The following is a 20,687-nucleotide window of genomic DNA, read 5'->3' as shown; positions in this document are numbered from 1 at the left end:
CGCCGCCGAAAGGCAGAAAGAACGACCGATAGGATAGAACGACCGCGCGAGCCAACCTTTTCTTCTTCTTCTTTCTTTCCTCGACCGTCGTCGTCTTCTGTACTGTCCTCTGCTTCGTCTCTGGCTGGGTTTGGTAACAATACACAGTTGAAACTCGATTTAACGAAGTGATGACTACGCTCGAATTATTTCGTTAAATCAAGAAGTTCGGAAAATCGAGTAACAGATTTTTCGGTCCTTCGAAATCTAAAATTGTAACGTACCGGCATCCAAAAGGTACCGCGGCATTGTATTTGCCGCCAACCCGCGCCTGCGTCTGTAAAAATTGACAGTGGCTTAGCTCGGCTATGCCAGGATATACGTAGCGAAAGCTAAGGCATAGCATGGTTATTGGTTAATCTTGATTGAAAGTCCAGGTTAGTCTGGTTGTCTAGCTACGTTGCGGTGTTTAGCTAGTCCGGCGCGCTGTTCATCTGCTTCCTGGGTGATTCGTTTCATCTTCATCTCGTTCCGATGTCGATTCCAGGCCTGGTCCTGCTTATCAGAATTGTCGCCGTCCATACTGCCGCCTCACTTGTGGCTGTGGCGCGCGCAAACTCTCCTTTTAGGTGCACGTTAAAGAACCCCAGATGGTCGAAATTTCCGGAGTCCTCCACTACGGCGTGCCTCATAATCAGAAAGTGGTTTTGGCACGTAAAACAAAAAAAGCAGTTCTCCTTTTTGGTCCGACATATTGTCAGGCATGCGACGCAGCTGGCGAAGCGAGCGGAGGCGAGCGCAACTACGAGGAACGCGTGTGACGTCACACCAAACGGCGGAGGAGGAAAGGCGTGGCGCTGCGCAGCGGCGGAACACCTGTGGCTCGGTGCTACTAGTGGCGCATGCGCAGTAGGGACTAGGGAGTGAGAGACAGAGAAATGTGCTTCCTCGGAGCACTTCGTGTAGCTTCCACAATGCTGCAAGGAACTTCTGAGATAAAGTATGGATGAGTTGAAAGCTTGAAAAAGGGATCCCAGTGCTTTAAAACGTGCTGCACAAGCTGAAGGCCTTGTGCAACGGAACTATTTACAAACTGCAAAGCTATAGCTTTTCCGCGTGCTACGGCGGCAGCATAATGGTGGTGCGAAAGATACGTACGCAGTGAATTCGAAGCTGTATGCATAATCCTCTTTCGAACTCACGACACACTCATGGGCAACATTTGAGGGTCAAAATTAGTGGTAATCGTTCTGTCGTCGGACGTTACAATGCTTTCCAGTTTCTCAAAAGCGCAGAAGCGAACCTTACGATGTAAACAATGAAACTGTCGTGAACTTTATGAACTGTGTAGACAATAAGACTTAAATGTGCATGAGCTGTGCGTTTTGTTACTGTGCGAAAAAGGAAACAGGAGCGGCTACTTTAACACTATTTTAGAGAGCAGCGGACTACACGCGACATTTTTCACTTTTGGATCCAAGGGACCGATGAAAGCCTTGTGGCATCACTGTCACCGTGTTCGCGAAAATCATCAACTATGCACACCACAACAATCGTCGCAACAACCGCCGTTCTAATTACAACGCCGTTTCAGTCAACCGTAGAATAGCAGACGAACAGGTCACAAAAGCGACACCAACGGCCTAAGGTTGAACGAGAGTAGGCGCAGGCGAATCCCACAGATGTTGGTTGTGTGCGCGTCTGGAGTCCAGAGTACGTCGTGGTTTCAACCTGTTTCAACAAGCACGAGCCAAGTACGAGCCGAGTACGCTCGCGTCTGCACAGCCAACGTCTGCTCTATTTAAGCTGTGCGGGTTGTTGTTACTTGTTATGCAGTTTCTACAACGGCGCGTATTTTTCAGACGTCTCCCGGCTGTTTCGTCGCACTGCAGAGGCCGAAACGGCACAGCGTCAAGTTCTTGTGTTCCGAGAGCACCGACAAATGTTCACCGCACGCGATACCGACGCGAAGCTGCTTCACCCTTGCAGTCTGTGAGATGCCGGTTATGGACGGACGCTTCCAACCGTTCTGCTGATTGACGTGATGTGTCTTCGAGTTATTGCGATTGGACGATGTGTGATAGCAGTGGGAAAATGTCTTCGAAAGCAGATGGTATAATGTAAAGTGTGCGAAAAGCTGTGAAATCAGAAGTATTGCAGTGACGCTACGTGATCTGCGGTCCTCGCTACGATGCTTGACCATCGCGTTGAGTGTGGCATCATGTCACGAGCCGCCTTCAAAGCGTCTCAAAGGGAGCGACGGCTTCAAAGCATCCAGCTGAGCCGTCACCAGGATCTCGAACCTTTCCACGGTTCAGGAGTCAACTGCTTGTCGCTGGATCCCGTTGAAGGCCGGTTGTAAGCTTGCTTTGATCTTTCCCTGCCTTCCCAGAAGTGTGTGTAATATATTGGACAAATGTGGGCTATGTACTGCTTCTAATTTCAGCGCTGGCGTCAATATGTTTTCGGCGTTACCCTTCCTGGCAAATGTAGTTGCGGTGTTTTGCAGCATTCGGTTGGCGACAACATATGAGTCACGCGTCATCAACATCCTACTTTATTCTCGCTGTAGGACAAAGCCCTCTCACTGTGATATTTAATTAGGCCTGTCTCGCGTCAGCAACCGCCATCCTATGCTTACCAATCGCCCAACCTTGTCATGAACCTTCGGGGCCCTCATCTGCATTTTTCTTTACTAGGCACCCACTTTGTTACTGTAATATACCCCCAGTTGCTAATCTGCACTGCCGTCTTACGTCTCTTAATGTTGCTCCTATCACTTACTATTTAATTTCCTCAGATTTCTTTATTGCCCTCCAAGTTTTGACCACATGTGTTAGTAGTACTGGCAGAGTGCTCTGGTGAACGAGAAGCTAAGCTTCTCGTTCGTTCGAAGGCACATTGAAAACCATTTTGCTTGGAAATGTTCATGAAGTGATATCCTTTCATATGCCAAACACTCCACACTTTTTATGAAATATGTTGCAGGGACCTTTGAATTGATGTGTTTATCATGAAATCCTAAATCATTGCCACCCTCTCTTTGAGCGTAGTTCCTTATAAGAAGGGTGTCCAATGTCTCGCTTTAAGAGAAGGAATAATTGGCAAGCCAAACGTGAAGAATTAGTGACAGCACCACGCTATCACTGTAAGCAGTGCGAGGTTGATAAAATAGGTTAAAGTTAAGTTGAGGCTCAATTATGCAGTTTTCTGAAATGTTTGCTGTTCATACAAATGGAATTAAAGCAGCTGGGAGTTTTAGACTAACGGTGCTATTGTGGATGGTGTCAGACTCTGCTGTTTTGGTGTTTTGAGCCTATCAGAAAGGGAGCAGCCTGCCAATCAGAGCTGAAAAAGTGGCAAATCTTGCAATATGGCAGCACTTGGCAGTGTCCACAAAACGTTACAAGAGGCAGCCTGAGCTTGGGAGCTCCTCTCAATACAGGGGAAGCAGAGGTCACTTTCTTGGCAATCACACTGCATTGATTTTGATTGGTTTGTTGCATATAAAAGGAGCTCATTGCAAGAAGGGTATCTTAATTTAGGCCTTAAGTAAAAAAGAATAATGCTTGAAAATTGCTAAGTAAATTTATAAATCAAGTATCAAGTTCACAACAACTCTTTAGCTCAGCAATGAATTAGGATACCACGATTCTGTAAACTGTACCTAATAACACATGTAAACCAGACAAAATTGATGCGTCGCACACCGTTGTGAAATATAGCACCAATTTGTGAGTGGGAATTCTGCAAACCCTCATAAACATTTTAACAATTTCACCTAAGCTTTAAACTCACATATCAAATTTATCTGCTTTAGCTGCTCTAACGGATGCAGTTTACTGAATAGAAAATCTTTTTTTCTTTTTTTTTCAGTGTTATGGACTTTTTTTCCACAAACTTGCTGATTTTCTGCAATTTATGTTAAAAGTACAATGTTCTTAACTAAAATCCTGCTTTGCAGAGTTGCTATAAAGTTAAGTTTGCCTCTGAAATGCAACGAATCTCATTCAAATTTGTCCGGCAGTTGTCTCGTCAAAGCATTTCTGCGTTTTACATGCATTTGAATTGGGAAATTGAAGTTGGCCTCACAATAAAGCTTCGTCTTATGGGATGGATTCGGCTTGGATGTGCTTTCGTGTGCAAGCCGCTTGGGTTCAAGCAAAGAACTAAGCAAGGTACGATGTCTGGTGTACGTGAGCCGCATCCAAAATTCTCTGCTTACATTTCTGTGCTGCCCAGATAAGAAAAGGTTGACGGTGTTCAAATTTGCATACGCAGCCTCCTTTCGGGTGGTGCTGATGGGGGCCTCTGCATCCACGACCTGTACTCTGATCTCGGCAAAACGAAGCGTACATGCAAGGCCATCTGCAAACTAACCAAGTGAGTGACTCTGATCTCCCTGTTATTCCCTGATCTCCCTATCCTGTTTCATGGAAGGGCGATATGTACAGATGTGTTTTGAATGGCTATCCGTCACAGTTGCCCTGTGGCTATGGTCATTGTGCTGCTGAGCATGAAGGCTGTGGGTTCCATTCCCAGCCATGGCGGTTGCATTTCGGTGGGGGCAAAATGCGAAAACGCCCACATACTTAGATTTAGGTGCCCTTTAAAGAACCACGGGTGGTCAAACTCAATCTGGCAGTATTGGCACTTTGCATCAATGCTCTTAACGTGGCCCCAAGTCACAGTGACTGCCAGTAGGAGTGCAATGGAAATGCAGCTGCATACTTCGATTTAGGTCCGTGGTAAATAGCTTTAGGTGGTCAAGATTTTGTCTGGAGCTGTCCACTGTGACATTTCCTACGGCCTTGGGGGTGTATCTTTGGGCTGTGAATCTCATCAGCGATATTGCTTTTCGTGCTTGTGCTGTCCCACTCGCAGCTCATTTCTTTGAATCAATGCATTGCCTCTGAAACGTCCCGCGCAGGCACGAGGCACACATCTTCTCGGTCTCGTCGGTGCACTGGTACCCATGCGACACTGGCCTCTTCACATCTTCAGGCATGGACGGCACCCTTCGGATCTGGGACACCAATTCGATGCAGCAGGCTGACTCTGTGCGCCTCGGTGAACTCATCTTCTGCCACCATGTTGAAACAGCACAACCTAACATTTTGGCTGGTGAGTCCCACTTTGAAGGACGAACACTAAAATAGACGGCCAGGCGTAATAAAAGGAGGAGATGAGGGATGGCTCATCACCAATTTGCCCTACTTACCCACTTCAGGGCACTAAATTTCTGTAAACAAAAAACAAAATCAGGCAGGCCAAGCTGGTTGCCGCTGTGCCTACACAGCAAGCCCTAGGAGCTAACATCTGTCACCACAGTCGCTCCACAGTTAATACAAGATTCAATTTGTTTGAGGATGTTGTGGCACATTGTTTCTTGTACCTGTAAAACAAACAAGCAAAAACGCTCATAGTGGTTACTCCAACTGCATGCTTTTATGTGTATATAAGCTGCACCATTGTGCAAGACTCACAGATGAATAAAAATGTAACTTATAGTTCAGAAAATTCAGTAATTAGGCCGAGAATGATGCTTAACAATAGACAGCTTTTGCACAATTAACTCTTAAGCTGGCTTCCCTGACAAGCTGAACCGCTTGTCAGGGAAGGGCCCCTCACCAGGTCTGGCCACGTTGAGCTGACAAGTGCAGTGTATGCAATCCTCGCTAGCGATCGTGTCTGCTAAGTATTACATCACTACGCACCACATAAAGAGCTGAAATTTTAAACTGAACGCTGGTTTCCCTTGTCCTCGTGAGTGCCACGCTCCAAGCCGAAGGGTTGACATATATGTGCAAGTGCACCTACATACATGTGCCTGTGCTGTGACGTCGCTCTTGGTGTCTCGTGACTACGAGAATTATTCATGGCAACATCGGTTATTTGTGTAATATGTTGATAGAGTAGATGAATTAAATTTTAGAGAAATAATAAAACACACAAACCGAATGTCTGCGAGTATGTGTTTTACTTCGCACTACAGCAAGAGAGATGTACTTGTGTTTCATCTGCTTATTGCCACGTTGTGTAGTCGCAGACACTGACACTGAAACTGTGTCTTTTTCAACCCTGTTCCAGCATGAAATCATGCTCTGTGATATGCTTGTGTCTGCCTCAGCATTCGTGCAGCACTGACTTATACCACTAGTCAGATGTTCTAGTGCACAGCGCACAAAATGCAAGCACAACAGCTTGCACTTGACACTGTCACTGGAAGTGTGCTGCACAGTAATAAAGCGAGGAAAAAAAAATATGAAGGCGGGGCCTGTGATGTATACGCCACGCAATCCTCGAGCTCTGGTATGGGAAAATGCAGGGAAGGTATTTCGCTTGCGGAGGCTAGACGGGGCAAGTGGAACTAGTGTCTCTCTTGGCAGTGGTGCTCGCCTCCTGAAATCATGGGCTCATAGCACTGAAATTTTTTATCTCGGCTATTAATGAACCAATTTGAAAAAATCTTACTGCAGAATGCTTCTGAGAGGGCATGTAACAACTTCCAGCATATAACCAAAATTTGATATGTGCGCCAGCAAGGCCCACTCTCTTATGTTCTCTTATGTTCAGTGCAATTCTGTATAGCTGAAGTTTCAGCTAGATGAGCAGATTTCCAAAGGCTCTTTATGTTTGCATTGAAGGCAGTCTACTGTACATGAGGCAGTGGGGCAGGCAAAAATAAAAAGTGGGAAAGGTCATAGTATTTTTTATGATCAATAGTTTGCAGTAATGTCTTATGCACAACCATGCAATGTCTGTGCATAGTTCTGCGTATTCCAGTAATCTATCCTTGATAAAATATTTCTTGCACGCATGAGCAGGAAGTTGTTTTCACTTTTCTTCTTGGTCTTTTGAGTCTTGAGTTGCATGTTTTCAGGACATGTAAGCTGTTTTTTGCTCTGTCATCCATGTCTTTATGTATGAAGTGCACTGTCTGCTGTGAGTTTAGATTTCTCTTGTTCACCACATTTCGTTTAGGTTGCGCTTGTTAAACGTTATTCAGCATCTTTAGCAGACTGATTAGTGCTCTCGTTTCTTCTCTTTTCTCTTCCCATTCGTACAAATTTATTTGTCTTTCTTTCCTCTGCCCTTACGATCATCCCCTCCTTTTTGAGGCAGGCAGGTAGCATGCCCTACTGGAAGTAGTTGCCAGCCTGTATTGGATTCTTTTCTTCATGTTTTTTGCTCATATTTTGTTCTTTTGTGACTAAACTTGCAGTCATTGGTTTGATGAAAGAAGCATGCAAATGGTCCCGCTTTCTTTCAGTGGGATACAAGAAGCCCTGGATAGTGCTGGCTGACATGCGAACGGGCAGCTCGTGCCAGCAGCTTCGGGGCCACGCGGGCAGTGTGCTTGCAGTTCGCTGGAGTCCTCATACGCCGGGACTCTTGGCCTCTGGATCCCGAGATGGTTCAGTAAGTTCGTCCACTTCCCATTCGATGCTTGTCCCATCGCTAGCATTGTGGCAAGAAGGCCCCATTTAACTTGGGATTTCTTGTAAAATCAAGTACAGTAACCCCTCGTTATAACGAAATCGCTTTACTCGAAATAGTGTTTTTTTTTGAAATTTTTCCCAGTTCCAACCCAAATGTATGAATTTGAAGCCTCATTAGAAGCGCTCAAAAAGCTTGACCCGCTTAGAGCAAAGTGGCGAGTGGAGGCATCGCCGCTGCTTGGCAGTGGTGAACTTTTTGCGCATGCAGTGTCAAATTAATACCATCAAAGAATTAGTCTCATGCGGGCACAGAACAGTCCACAAGAGTACCAAACCCACGATCAATGATTGCCTAGTAACGGGTACCAGGCGAGTGCTGAGTGCTCCCTGCTATTCACTGCTGAGCAAACTAAAGTTGTCAAATTGCATGGTGCACCGTGCCCGAACTGTTAATCTCGGTCGTAGTCGCATCGCTGGTGTCCCTTGTGATAGAATCCACTCGGAAATAACGTTTTCCTGATGCTTTGTGATGCCAGAAAACCAAAAGTGGCCAAAAAACCGCGGGCAGGCTTGCGCCGTATAGAGTGCACTCGATGAGCAATGTTCTACCACTCTAAAGAGCACCTATGGTGCTGAAACGTGCCGAAAAGCATGAAAGAAGTGTCTCTGATTATAAGGCTATATTGGTGCTAATTACACATTTGCGATTAAATTTCCCTAAAATGTGACTACTTCTCGCTTCTTGTGGGCACTGCCAAAGCCACCTTCCAATTGTCATTGCCTCGCATGAGCCCCTCTTAGTCCAAGCAAACTCACTCCACTGCCCAAAAGTGTGCCGTATGGCGGCTTTGCCTCAACATGTCTATATGTGTGGTAGTGCACCATTTACAGGGGTATCAGCCCCGAAAACGAACTAGAGGGCTGCTGCGAGCGCCGCTCGCGTGACGTCAGGGCACGAACTCGTGCCTGTCGTCTGCTGCAGTTTGGGTGGTGTCCAGGTGCCTTCTGCAGTGTTTTCATTTGTTTTCTCTCATTCCCTCTGCTTGTATACTTGCGGTGGTCGTCTCAAATATATCTCTTTAAGGCGTCTCTATTCGCAAAAATTTTTTCAAAAAGCTTATTTCTCAGACGACAATGCAGTTCTCAAAGGCAACGCTACAGCGCCAGCCAAAGGAGCGCAGACCAGCCCATTGCATGTTTTTCGTGAGTGGATCGACAACCCCAAAAACATAGCATATAAGAATTCAGTTATGATACCATACCTGCTGCGGTGCGACAAGTATGTCACAAATGCTGGCTATATACGACTTCTGTAAGTCACCTTGATTTTAATCCACTAAAACAGGTTTGCTCATGACGAGTAGTTCGTTATACAAAATCAAATTTTTGCATTTCTTCACAGAAATGCTCGGCAGTAACACCAGGACTTAACACTGTAGTTTAGATTCTACCAGCATCACTTGCTTTTTAACTGCTTTTCAAAATTGGGTGGTTCTTTACGTATCTTAAGTGGCGGCAATTTGAAGTAAATCTAATTGAGGCTTACAGCTGTTTGCAGAATACGAAAAGGAATGCACCAATATATATTCCCTTTTCCGTGCTACACGTTCAAGTCACTTGAGGAATTTGCTGGTGTTACTTGAGGAATATGCATGACAAATCTGTTTGGCGAACTGACACAGGCTGCTCAGCCCAAACTTTTTAGTGAAATATGCCTTATAGGCTGTATGGCTGCAGCCAGAAAGAAGCCGAAACGTCATTCATTAGTAGCATGGGACATATTGAAGACATCATAATTTGCCAGTGGAGGGTAAAAAATCAAGTGAAATATGTAAGGCCTGTGGTGCCTTCCTTATGAAGGTTCGCGAGGTTCTCTTTTATGTACTGACGAAGGGAATAGTTCTCCATTTGTATAAGTAAACAACGCTGGATCAAGACATAGTGAGGCACAAGGTGCTTGACTTTTCCTTTTCTAGGCAGCCTAAGCTGCGTTGTAGTACCTCGAGTATACTTTAGGCATTGCGATTGGCACTGTAAAAAAAACTGCTTCGTGGTTTCAATTCGAAGTTGCAGTGAACTGATGGATTTCGCGAACAATGCATGCCTCACCATAACGACAGTCGGTTGCTACCGTTGCATGAGGGGTGTGCCACATTTTTGATAAAGCCTACTGAGGGCCATGGAACATTTCATCATTTGCAATTGATTGGCTCTCGATCTCAGCCATGAAACTTGTCTTTCAGGTGATTGCTACTATGGTGAATTAACTATATATGTAAACACTCTACATATGACACGCCGTCATGTTAGAAGCCATGAGCAATTCGTTTTATGGGGGGCCTGTTTCAGAACACGGTGAAAGCCGCAGCTAACATTTTCATACGAAATGCGTGCCTAACTCTTTCTTTTACGCATTGATAAAGTGGCCATATTTGACTAGAACAATTCACCAGAGTAATAAAAATCACGACAACAGCTTCGCTAGGCAGTGTCTTTCTAACACGGATAACATGTTGACACCAAATGCCAAGATTTTGCTTCCATGTGAATGCAAGGTCTCTTGTAGCTAAGTACTAAGGAAATTCTTTTTATACAAAATTTATGGACAGACATGGTGCATATATGCATTGCAAAACCAGTAGACCTTCTCAATGCTACATAGCTTGCGATATCCAAGCTGCAAATTTTCTTGACTCACGTGCTTTTGAAGAAGGAACTCTGGTTCAGGCATGGCAGCAGAAAGAAGCTGACAGATCCTTCACCAAGTACAGCTCGAGCCACCCATACATACGATCCCATACGAAGGGAACGAGCATGCGCGACAGTCGAGCGAGCCGAAGCAGGCAGCGTCCTGGTCGGAATGTCACTTGCGAGAGGGCACCACTCCAAATTCTCGCCGCTAATAGTGCAGTCTGGTTAATAATTATGCCTGCACCAATAATTTTACCCGCTCTGCAACTAATTTTCATTCCTTGTCTGGTTGAGACCGATATCTTGATATCTGTTGTGACCCGCTACGACGCCCTGGAGGCACGAAAGGGCCACCTTTTTTTTTTTTTTCTGGAAGTGACTACCCCCATACATCAAACCCGTGCGGAGCCAGCTATAGAGATCTTGTCTTCGAAAGTGTGTCGTATCTTCAGATGATCACAAAACCTTCACTTTCATGAGATTTCGCATGACTAGCGGCACAAGTGTTGGCGTCTACAAGCGATGGCATTTTCAGCATTGTGCCATGCATGGTGTCTTATAACAGAGCTAAAATGCTGTTGCCCATCAGTGCATCCACTGCCAATCACATGAAATATCACAAAAATGAAAATTTTTTTGACAGCAAACGTTCTAAAATGCAACCCATGCTTGTGAACATGCTTGTCAACATATCAGCTTGTATCTCCACCATTGTCATGCTGTTAGTATAGATAGACAAAATTACAGTCACTCCATGCACTGAATCTTCATCCCCTGGCAGTATAACAGAAGTTGGCCGCGATGCCAAATGATTGCAGGATTTGCAACAGCCCTAGCCTAACACTTCCTTTGCTTAATCACTGCCTGTGTCAGGGCACACATTGAGGGTGGAGTTGGCACTACTTGAAACTGCCTGAAGAGGCTGCCTGGTACCGTCTTGTTATTTAATATGTAAATGTAATGAAATGCTGGACATGTGGAACTTGCACCCTCCCACAACAAACCACAAACATAGCTTTTACAATTTAGCGGCATGGCTTGGCTTGTCCTTTGGCTTGGGCGCACTTGGTGGCAATGCAGCTTTGCTTTTGGTTAGTTATTGCTTCTTGCATAAATCTTATTGATGAAGTGATGATAAAATGGGAAGACTAGCAAAAATCTTATTGATGAAATGATGATAAAATGGGAAGACTAGCAGCTTTGCAAGCGCAACCTACAGCTACCAAATTAACTTTCCTTTTCACAAGAAGTACAAGGGATGGTCTTGTTGTGATACAAAGCTGTGTTATAAAGTGCAGTCTTCATTTTGTATCTCGCATGCCATTTTCATTGTGTGGAAAACTAGACGATAACAGTAACCCAGCAAGAAAGACAAAGCTCAAGAAGTCACTTTTTTTTTTCGTTGCATTGAAAACTGGACTTAAGCATAATGTTTGGTGTCTATTATATCTTTATTTATATTCATTTTATTCATTGCTTTTACATTCACCGCAAGAGCATTATTGTAGAGGGCTACATTAAAGAAGTACACACAAATTTATGCGTGCTATATATGCTGTAAGGCCTATGCTTTGTATGAAATCAAGCAGTGTTTTTTGGTATATATTGTCATGTACCGAGCGATCACAGCTTGTCATGGCAGTCTAGCGGCAGCCAGCTTGCAAACTTTGATGAGTCCATACTGAGTGGTGGACGTCTGCTTCCGTAACTGGAGTGGGTAGTATGGACACGTTGCACCCAGTGAAAAGTATGACCAGTACCAAGTACAAGTGATAGCCAGTGGACCACCCTAACAGTTAGCTTCCTAACTTCAGCTCCTCCGCCCTAGTAAGGTGACAGGGAAAGAAGCAGACGTGCGGTGGGCAGGGTTCTCCTCCAAAATTTTTTAGGGGTGGACATCATGCTAAAGGGGAGAGGGGGGGTTACGCATGAAACTAAAGCCCGGGATACATGGAGCGTTCTTTCACGGCGAACATTGCGCGGCAGAAATAGACGGGGCGGGACGACGCCGGTGGTTCGCTGGCTTCGCTTACATACAGCGACAAACGGGCGGACGCCGCCGCGCGCCCGCCGCATTGTTGCCAGACTTTACGAATGTGTTTCTGGATAATAAAAAAATAATAAGCAGGATTTTTATTGTATTATTTATTGTTACTGACTAAACAACTTCGAAAAAGGTTTCATAGAGGCGCTTACGAACGATTTCTACACATTTCATTTAGCTGCAAGCATTTTAGCGGGCTGGCTTTGCGCCGTCTGGCAGGTCTGGCTACGTTGAGTGAGCGGTCACCGCGGAGTGCAGCCGTTGCTGAAGGTTTTGGGGTTCTCCAACAGCGACGTTTACTTTGCGTAAAAATAAATTGTGGTTAGTGATGTTTACTTCAGTGTCAGTTCCTGTTTTAAAGCCTCCTCCAAGAACAAGCGTTTAGTACTGCAGCCGGAGAGGATAGAATTATCGATATTTGGTGTGAAATGGGCATGTCACCGGCTCTCGTTCTCGGTGCCCCAGGCATTGCGTGCGCTGCCTAGGCCCACACAGATGCAAACAGCGAGGAGACCAGGCATGGTCGGCTTCTAACTGTAATGTGTCGTCCCTCTTTTTCCTCGAGGCATTCGAACAGAAGGGACTTTTGGTTGTAGTAGAGCAGGGTGATTTCTAACCGAAGAAGCACTAAACCAAACTTTACGAGCATGCGTGCCGACAGCGGGAAAAACCCCCCCCCCCAAAAAAAAAACAGCTTCGGGCCCCGCGAACGAGAAACCATTTCGTCCCCTATACCCAAGCCCATATGGGCACCCCCCCCCCCCCCCCCCCCCCCACAATAAGAAGGCAATAGTAAGAAAAGCAGTACAATGCACACACTATTTTGCTGCTTGAAAAAAAAAAAAAAAAGCATCGAGCGCATGAGCTCTCGCGCGCCTTGACGCTGTTGTGGGCAAAGAGGTTCGCTCACGCGACGGGTCGCCGCGCAGGTTCCGGGACAAAACCTCTTGCTTTTGAACAACACAGTCCTTTTTTTTTTTCGCTCGCTGCTGTTGGAAGATTAATATCCTGAAAAGCACTGCAGGGAAGACAGCATTTCAACATTTCCATGGGAGTTCTCCGGCGCGGCCAAACAAGCGCAAACACCCATATGCTGTCACTCCAGTGCGGCCGCGCCATCCGCGCGACGGACACTTCGACGAGGCACCAGCTAAAAAGGAAACACACACAAAAACGTTCGGCGGCTGCCGGAAGTTGGTGGGAGATCGATTGTCGCGACGCGTGGTGAGCACAAGAGGCACTCCTTGCACTTCCGCCGCCATCGAGCGTCGGTTTTTCCGATCGGTCCGGATAGCCGGCGGGAGTCAAATTTTTGGACGCTGAGGGGCGAGCGTTCGACGCCTGGACGCCGGTTTTTCGCTTCATGTATCCCAGGCTTAAGCCTTTTTTTCCCCCCAATAATACTGTTACACCATTTTGAATTGTGCATTCACTGATTTTACAGTTATTATACAGTAACAAAACTAGCGCGAGTCAGCAATGCATCATATCACGATCACCGAACTTATCTAGGACAACAATATTCACAGCTCACCGCCGCCAAATTGTGCATGAAATACGCACTAGCGGTTCAAATCTGCATCAGCCAATAGGAGCGCTTTGTTAGGTTTTTTTCACTTTTCTTTCACTTCTATTGCTTCTATTTTTGCACTGCAAAATATACACTGCTGTGGCTATCTGAAGCTCTGATTTCTCCTCTTTATGATGGTTCTGAAATAGTGGCGCTGCTTCAACAGAAAGCTGTATGCTCTGCTATGTGATGGTACCTCCTGACGCCTGATTCGTTACCCAATTTTTGTCAACCGCACAATAAAAAAAGTGAGGTTTTCTCAACATCTACATCACTTTTCTTTCTATTTCCCTGTGTGATAAAGCAACATTCGAGGATTGGAAAAAAAAAACAAAAGAAATTATGACCTTATCAACCATTCTAATTGCTGAGTATTCCTTCAATAGGTGGGCGGTAAACTCAGAGCGGTGGGTGGTATTTCCCCCACTGCCCTCCTTGGGGAGAAACCAGTCAGTGGGATAAGAGCGCGTATGTCCTTCTGGAGGAAATTTTCATGGTTGTGGAGTACGGTGAGGGCAAGCCACTAGTACAGGAGTGCCTTACTCGAATGTAGACTGAAAGACGTCAGCACTATGTCGAAAATGGCTTCGTGCATAATGCAGTCTGTGTTGACATCGCAGTTACTTTTCTACCAATATGAGAGATGTCAGGGAAATCTTGTGAGGACAGAGAATATCTGAGACAGAGACAGGGAATTCTCGCATAAGCTGCTGTCATTGCACTTGCAGGTAAGGCTCTGGGATGTGAGGTGCGCCCGGAGCTCCCTGGCGACCCTGCAGGGTCACAAAGGGGGCACCACGGCCATGACTTTCCTGCCCGATGGCTTGCAGCTCCTGACCATGGGCCGGGATGGTCGGGTCAAACTGTGGGATGTAGCGAGCCACACAATGAGCAGGGCGCACTCGGGACTTGCCTGCTGCAAGTGAGCCTAAGAACTTCTTGCCAGTCTTTTGTGCTTTGAACAGTGCGAAGACACGGCTGTTCAAAAACAACCCATGCTTACGTGCGGAAGCACTTGTCTTGTGTGCCGCCTGTTTTTTGCAGGGCCGTTCTCTTCTGCTGCTTGTGACGTGAACCTTAGCCAACTAGCCAAGCAGCGTGCCTTGTTGCCAATACTTCCTTATGATCAATCATATTTTGCAGTTGTCATAATGGTCCTTTCTTTTTTTTTTCCTGTGCATTGTCACCTTGGCACCTAAATGTGGTCAGCAGTTAACCTCTGAATATAGTAAATATATTTTTTATATTATATGTGTGTGAATATTCAAAAGTTTGTATTAACAAATCTGGTGTCCTATTTGATTCGGTCTTCGAATAGAATAGTCACTATCTTTAAATTTGAATATTTTTATAGTATTGCAAATTAAACATAAAATTGGAACAGGAGTATAATGTAGAATGCCATTGATACGTTTTTCAAGGGACTGTGAAAGAAAAACATAACATCCAGGAAAACGTAACTGTGAGAAAGGCCACCAATCACCACAGCTATGTCAGAAACAGCTCAGAATGGCTGCCCTCACAGTTAATAGATGTACCAGCACTCATACTGTGACCAAGGATGGTGCGTGCATGCGTGTATAATTAAGGGACGTGCGCAATGTTTTGTGACAGTGGCCCCTTTCACCTCTTAATATGCTTGACTGCAATATTTTTCTTATGCTTCACGACATAACACGGGTCCATTGCAGCGAAGCTGACTTAAGAGAACCAGCGATTACGCTAGGCATAGACCCTTGCTAGCCCCAAAATAAATGAAGTATAACGCTGCACTTGGTTGATCTGGCCCAGTGTACGGCGTTCCCAGTAGACTTTAACTGATGTACCCTTCACTTTGGATGCTTAGCCAACTACTCTGTGTGCATGTGCTGCACCTGGCTTGTGCAACTTTGGTCACTTACTGCAAACTTTCATCACGTACTGCAAGCTGGTTGCTTACTGCAATGTGCTGGTCACTTGTTTCAATGCACCAGTCACTTGTCGCAACGTAAAAGCCGGCTGCACTGCTAAATTTATGTGACTGCCACGTTCAAATGCAACGTAAGATGCAGGAACATTACAGACTGGTGACCTATCAAGGGGAGCATAGTGTACGTGGAAGTCAATGGGGCTTATGTCAGGACTGCAAGAATGCCACATAGTAACCGGGAAAACACAGCAGCGCGGAACGTATCGACAGAGTTCCGCTGTAGTAAATTTCATCCCTGCAGGCATAGTGTAGACGTAAAACATGAAAACATGTAGTGGAGCAGGCTTCGTCTCTCACGGAACCATACTTTATCGGCTGTATAACAATCATTCACACTGTCTGAAGAGTTCTGTGCACGATAAGAAGCAGCTTTGTTTTTAAGACTCCATTTGGGCTTGAAACAATGCTTCATAATGTTCTATGTACTTGCTAATGTTACATAGAACGCAAAGCTTGCTAATGTTAAGAATACTAGAATTTGAACATTGTTCTGTATTAATTGTGAAAATGGCTGTTCACTGTTTCAAGCTGGTGGCACAGAGTCAGTCTTAAAGTATTCATATCTGGTATTCCTTCAACCCTCCCAATACTGGTCCGGTCTTGACCTTTCTGTACTCAGATGCTGGCTGAGATGACATGACAGATGATGTTCCTTGACCCTCGCCCCTTCTTTCAGATCACCCACGCAGATGTCCGCAACTCGGGAGGTGGCACTCCTTCCATCCGGCCACTGCCTGCTAGTCATGAACTTGGTACGAAAACAGCCCCTGCAGGCACTAAGTGGGGCTCACTTTGGGCAGGCCAACTGCGTGCTGCTCAGCAGTGACACCCTGGAGGCGTTTAGTGGTGCAAATGACCGCACAATCCTGTGGTGGACGTCGTGTGGCGACCGGGAGCGTGCCCTGGATGCCTATCAGGATGGCATGCCAGACTCGTGGAGTGATGAAGGCGAACCTTTCTGAGACATGTTTGCATTTGAAACAGAGTTCTTGCGGGCAATGACACAACCGGCCTAATAAAGCTCTTGGTTCATTGTGTCGGGTGGAGCTAGAAACACAAGATAACAAATTTTTAAAATGGGCATTGTCGACTCTTTGGCATGGAGCGTTCTTGCATAAATTGAAGAATGGATGACATGCTTGAGAGTAATTTGGACAGGCTGCTAGACTCTAACGAAGGCAAGCTTTTTAAAGGTTGCAATGTTCATTTTTCATGTGTACAGGCATCGCAGAGTGCAACATAAATAGTCTGATAAGAAGTTCTTACGTTACATTGCAGTTTGTGACGTGAAATGCTAACATAAGCCTGCAAGAGTGTGTTTGGCATCCTTCTCACCATGTCCTAAATTTTTTTAACACGTGTGTGACAGTTATAAGTTTGTGTCTGTTTTAGTGCTACCTGGACGGAACTTCAGCATGTGAAATAATTACAAGAAAAGAATGCTTGCAGCAGGCTGTATACATGGTTGTAATGTCAAGAACAGTAAACTAATCACTGTTCAGAATAAATGCAAAAATATTGTCACCATGAGCTCAGGGGTGCTCAGGTGAGAACCGCCAGTGACATTGTGGCTTGCTTGTGACAGTGACTGCATTGACAGCGTCACGGATGAGCATCACAGACAAAAAGGATTGCCCACTGCGGGACATTGGAGTCTGATTCTTGGCTTGCACCAGATGAGCTCCACACGGAGGTCCAAACCTCATGTGAATGACAGGTTCTGTGCTAAGCAGCGAAAATAGCTCAGGCCTCTTGAGGAATGTCCAGAGGTCAGGACTCCTGGTCACTCTCAGACCAGGCACGGCAGATCGATAAGAATACACAATGTGCCGAGTTGCTCCGCCATCAGTAGGCGAGGGTATGGAGTTTAAAGTTGCCAAATTTGCTGAGAGCGCTAATGGTCTGGGAGAGTCATGCCAGTTGCCATTGGGATAGTGGCGATGGCTTGCACGACTGGCATTAAGAGTTTATTTTGCTTAACATTTACCATTGCATTGTGGGTAATTTAAGAGACAGTGCCACTGTTCCACGGACATTTATACATGCTGCTGTAACGGTGCAAAACTCGCGTGTCACACTATACAACTAAAGTCGGGAAAGACACCTATTAGTGCTCTTGAATGTGTGTGAAAAAGTTTTCTACAAAGGCTGTAAAAAACCTTGGTAGCTTAAAGGGGTTCTGAACCACTTTTTGACATGATAGGAAAATGTTGCCATCTGTAGATGAGGCTGCTGTTAACATATGAGCCAAATATTAATTTATTTATTTACCCCCAGGATCAAAGACATCACAGAGGGGAGTGGTCACAGATAGAGGAGAAGTGATCCACTGCATGAAGCAGGGAACTTAGTGCTGTGCCGAAAACAGTGAAATGTCTCTCTCTCCAGAATGTCGATGTACAGCTACGTTGCTGGCAGCCAAGTCCACCAGCAGTTATTGGCTGATTTCGTAATTGCAAGAACATTCTCGGTGATAATTGCTGATTTTGAGTTAAATAAAAGAATACACATGTCTATGCTCTCAAAAAGGCCAATGAAATGCTTTAGTGTTGCACTTCTGGTATGCACGCACCAGTTGCGGGTAGGTGCGTCTGCTGAGCATGGTCTCCGAGGTCGCACCAGTGTGCTGAATAGCATAGATACCAGTGCAAACGTAGCATGGGACATAGAGACCAATACAACCACGTCCGGGTGAGACTGGCTTCACCGCAGGAATCGGGAGACGATGACTAAGGTGGTCAGCATGATGCTGAAAACGAGAAAAAATGTATTTGCATGACTTGTACAAAGTAGTTACGTTGTTAGAGTCAAGAGTGGTCCTGCTAACACGGGGGCCCGGACAGCCTTGAATAACATTTAGACAATCGGCAGAGAACCCCTTGCAAGGATTCCTTTTTGTGGTTCGTCGCTGTATATCTGGCACGATCGGCAGGGAATTCCTCGGGAGGTTTCCTTTTTGCATTCTGTTGCTGTATAATTGAGACAATCGGTGGGGAATTCCTCAGGAGGTCGTTTCCCTTCTTAAGGCTTGTTGCCGTACAGCTTGGAATGTGGCTGTGGGTACAAACTATGGCTGAGCCCTGCCAGACCGAAAGCTTGTCCATCCTCAACAAAGTGGGTGGGCCACAGGGGCGCACACAATTTCACTCACTCAAGAAGGGTGCTTGTCTCGACAAACAAGAGTGAGCTGGAGTGTTGCCCGCACTTGCGACGCTGAATTTCAGGCCGATCATAAGGCAAACACGTTTTTTAATGCCTCATCCATGCATGCATACTGCCCGACTGCAGGCTACAAGTCAACAGTAGTAATTACTCTAGACATATCACTTGACCTAGTTGATGCATTTCAGAGTTGGAATATTCTTGACAATCATTGCCTCAGAAAAAGTTAAGTTTTAGTCCAAGCGATCAAGGCATGACGGCATGGCTTGCCAGTGTATGACAAGTCACTGTCTTCCTCTGCCCCTTCCACGTGGTTGCTTTACTTCTGTCTCCAAAATCGTCGCCATTTTTTATGAGTGAATGCATGCAGCTACTCAGCCTTGCACATAGTTGCATATGCATGTCAAATGTACATGATACGATGTCAATCACATTGTATTCGCCAGCATGCATAGACGGTTCTAGTAATTACTAATGTTATATAAATTTCTATGCAGCTGATTTTCAGATTCATTAGCCGTAAGAGTAATAAAAAAAGACAGCTTGGTGTTCGATGCCCTCATCAGGATATCTATACCTGGGTAGCTGCGGAAAACTTCCGCAAGTACGTGAAAGGCTCCAGTCAGCTGTGACTCCAAGTCCATCCCGCCTGCAACATGGTGATCGTGTCGAACTAAAGCATTTGAAGGTATTGGCACTTTATGCTTAATTTAAAGTTCAGCTGCAATGAACTTTTACTTTGGCTAAAGTGGTTTTAAGTGAATAGCATTTTGCTAATGTAGCAATATTGGCAAAAATGCAGTTTTGGCAACTACCAGATTTTGGGGGGACGTGAACCATCTAAATTCGGTTGCCGAAAGTGCATTAAAAATAACATTTTATAATATTATCACGTATACAGTTGCAACTGTACTACCCATCCACCTTACTTTGGTATCGCTCTGTCAATGAAAGAAGCCATCACTTGACTATGAATGTGTAGGGTGCACAGATTGTGCTGTTGCACCATATTCCAGGAAGCACGCAATTGGCTAGTAGATGTCTACCTCCCAGCTTGATCTAGCTAAGATCACAGCTAGTAGCAGTCTATTGTAAGCTGTACTATAGATCTAGACATCTACAAGCCAGCTGGTAGCTCAGCTAATGCTCCCTCCACTTATGGCTACTTATGGCACTTATGGCTAGCCACCTTGGGAAACACTGCTGTAGCTGCAGTGTAGGCTCTCAATGTCCAGGCTTGTTTCAGCATCGCAGGTGCTATAGTTAGCTCTACTTACCATGTTTACAACCCTGGAAGGTTAAATTCTTATTTTGCATGTCACTACAAACGCACAAGAAAGGCAACGACTACAGTAAAATTTTCACTTTGACTGTAGTCAGTGTCTTCCTTGTACCAAGTTAATTCCCAACCAGATGAGCTGTTGTTAAGCACTTGATTTTATGCCACTAATATTGCACAAATATCAAACTGATAACTTAAATTTTAAGTAATAAGTACAGTGTAACAAAGTACCTTTTGTCAATACATAGCACCAGTACCGAAATAGTTATCCCAACGTTCACAAAGAACACTCCTTGTAAACTTCAAAGCCACAGGTTTTGCCTAAGGTAGGGCAAGTATACGCATTTCTAGTGATCATATGGCATCAGTACTAACCAACTTTGATGTGCACCAAAGTTGGTAATGAAACATTATTGGAGGTTTTCATACAAAGTATGACATCTACCGCTACGCATGTGCAGCAGCACAAGTGATTTTACATTCCAATTATTTTTAAGAATTTAAGATACAGATTATACCCCTGCCACATAGGCACAGAAAATGACATT

At 45.2% G+C, this 20,687-nt stretch overlaps 1 protein-coding gene across 1 annotated transcript; it reads left to right on the top strand.

Moving 5' to 3' along the window:
- Window positions 1-1,722: 1,722 nt before the first annotated feature.
- LOC126517468 (DNA excision repair protein ERCC-8-like) lies at window positions 1,723-18,223 on the top strand. Its single transcript, XM_050167190.3, has 6 exons — window positions 1,723-2,337; window positions 4,261-4,362; window positions 4,910-5,103; window positions 7,253-7,401; window positions 14,455-14,648; window positions 16,372-18,223. The coding sequence occupies exons 1-6, from the start codon at window positions 2,171-2,173 to the stop codon at window positions 16,655-16,657; spliced, it is 1,092 nt and encodes a 363-aa protein (XP_050023147.2). The 5' UTR covers window positions 1,723-2,170; the 3' UTR covers window positions 16,658-18,223.
- The last annotated feature ends 2,464 nt before the right edge of the window (window positions 18,224-20,687 follow it).

This window comes from Dermacentor andersoni, chromosome 11 (genome assembly GCF_023375885.2).
Source record: "Dermacentor andersoni chromosome 11, qqDerAnde1_hic_scaffold, whole genome shotgun sequence".
Lineage (NCBI taxonomy): Eukaryota > Metazoa > Arthropoda > Arachnida > Ixodida > Ixodidae > Dermacentor > Dermacentor andersoni.
Note: the sequence above shows the minus strand (reverse complement) of the source record. Positions and strands in the feature narration are given on the sequence as shown.

What these genes read in the sequence shown, in the direction of transcription:
- LOC126517468 (XM_050167190.3), top strand. Translation starts at nt 2,171, where the DNA reads ATGCTTGACCATCGCGTTGAGTGTGGCATCATGTCACGAGCCGCCTTC. An exon ending in GCCATCTGCAAACTAACCAA is followed by an intron (nt 4,363 to 4,909) that starts GTGAGTGACTCT and finishes CGTCCCGCGCAG; the next exon opens with GCACGAGGCACACATCTTCT. An exon ending in TCGGGACTTGCCTGCTGCAA is followed by an intron (nt 14,649 to 16,371) that starts GTGAGCCTAAGA and finishes CCCTTCTTTCAG; the next exon opens with ATCACCCACGCAGATGTCCG.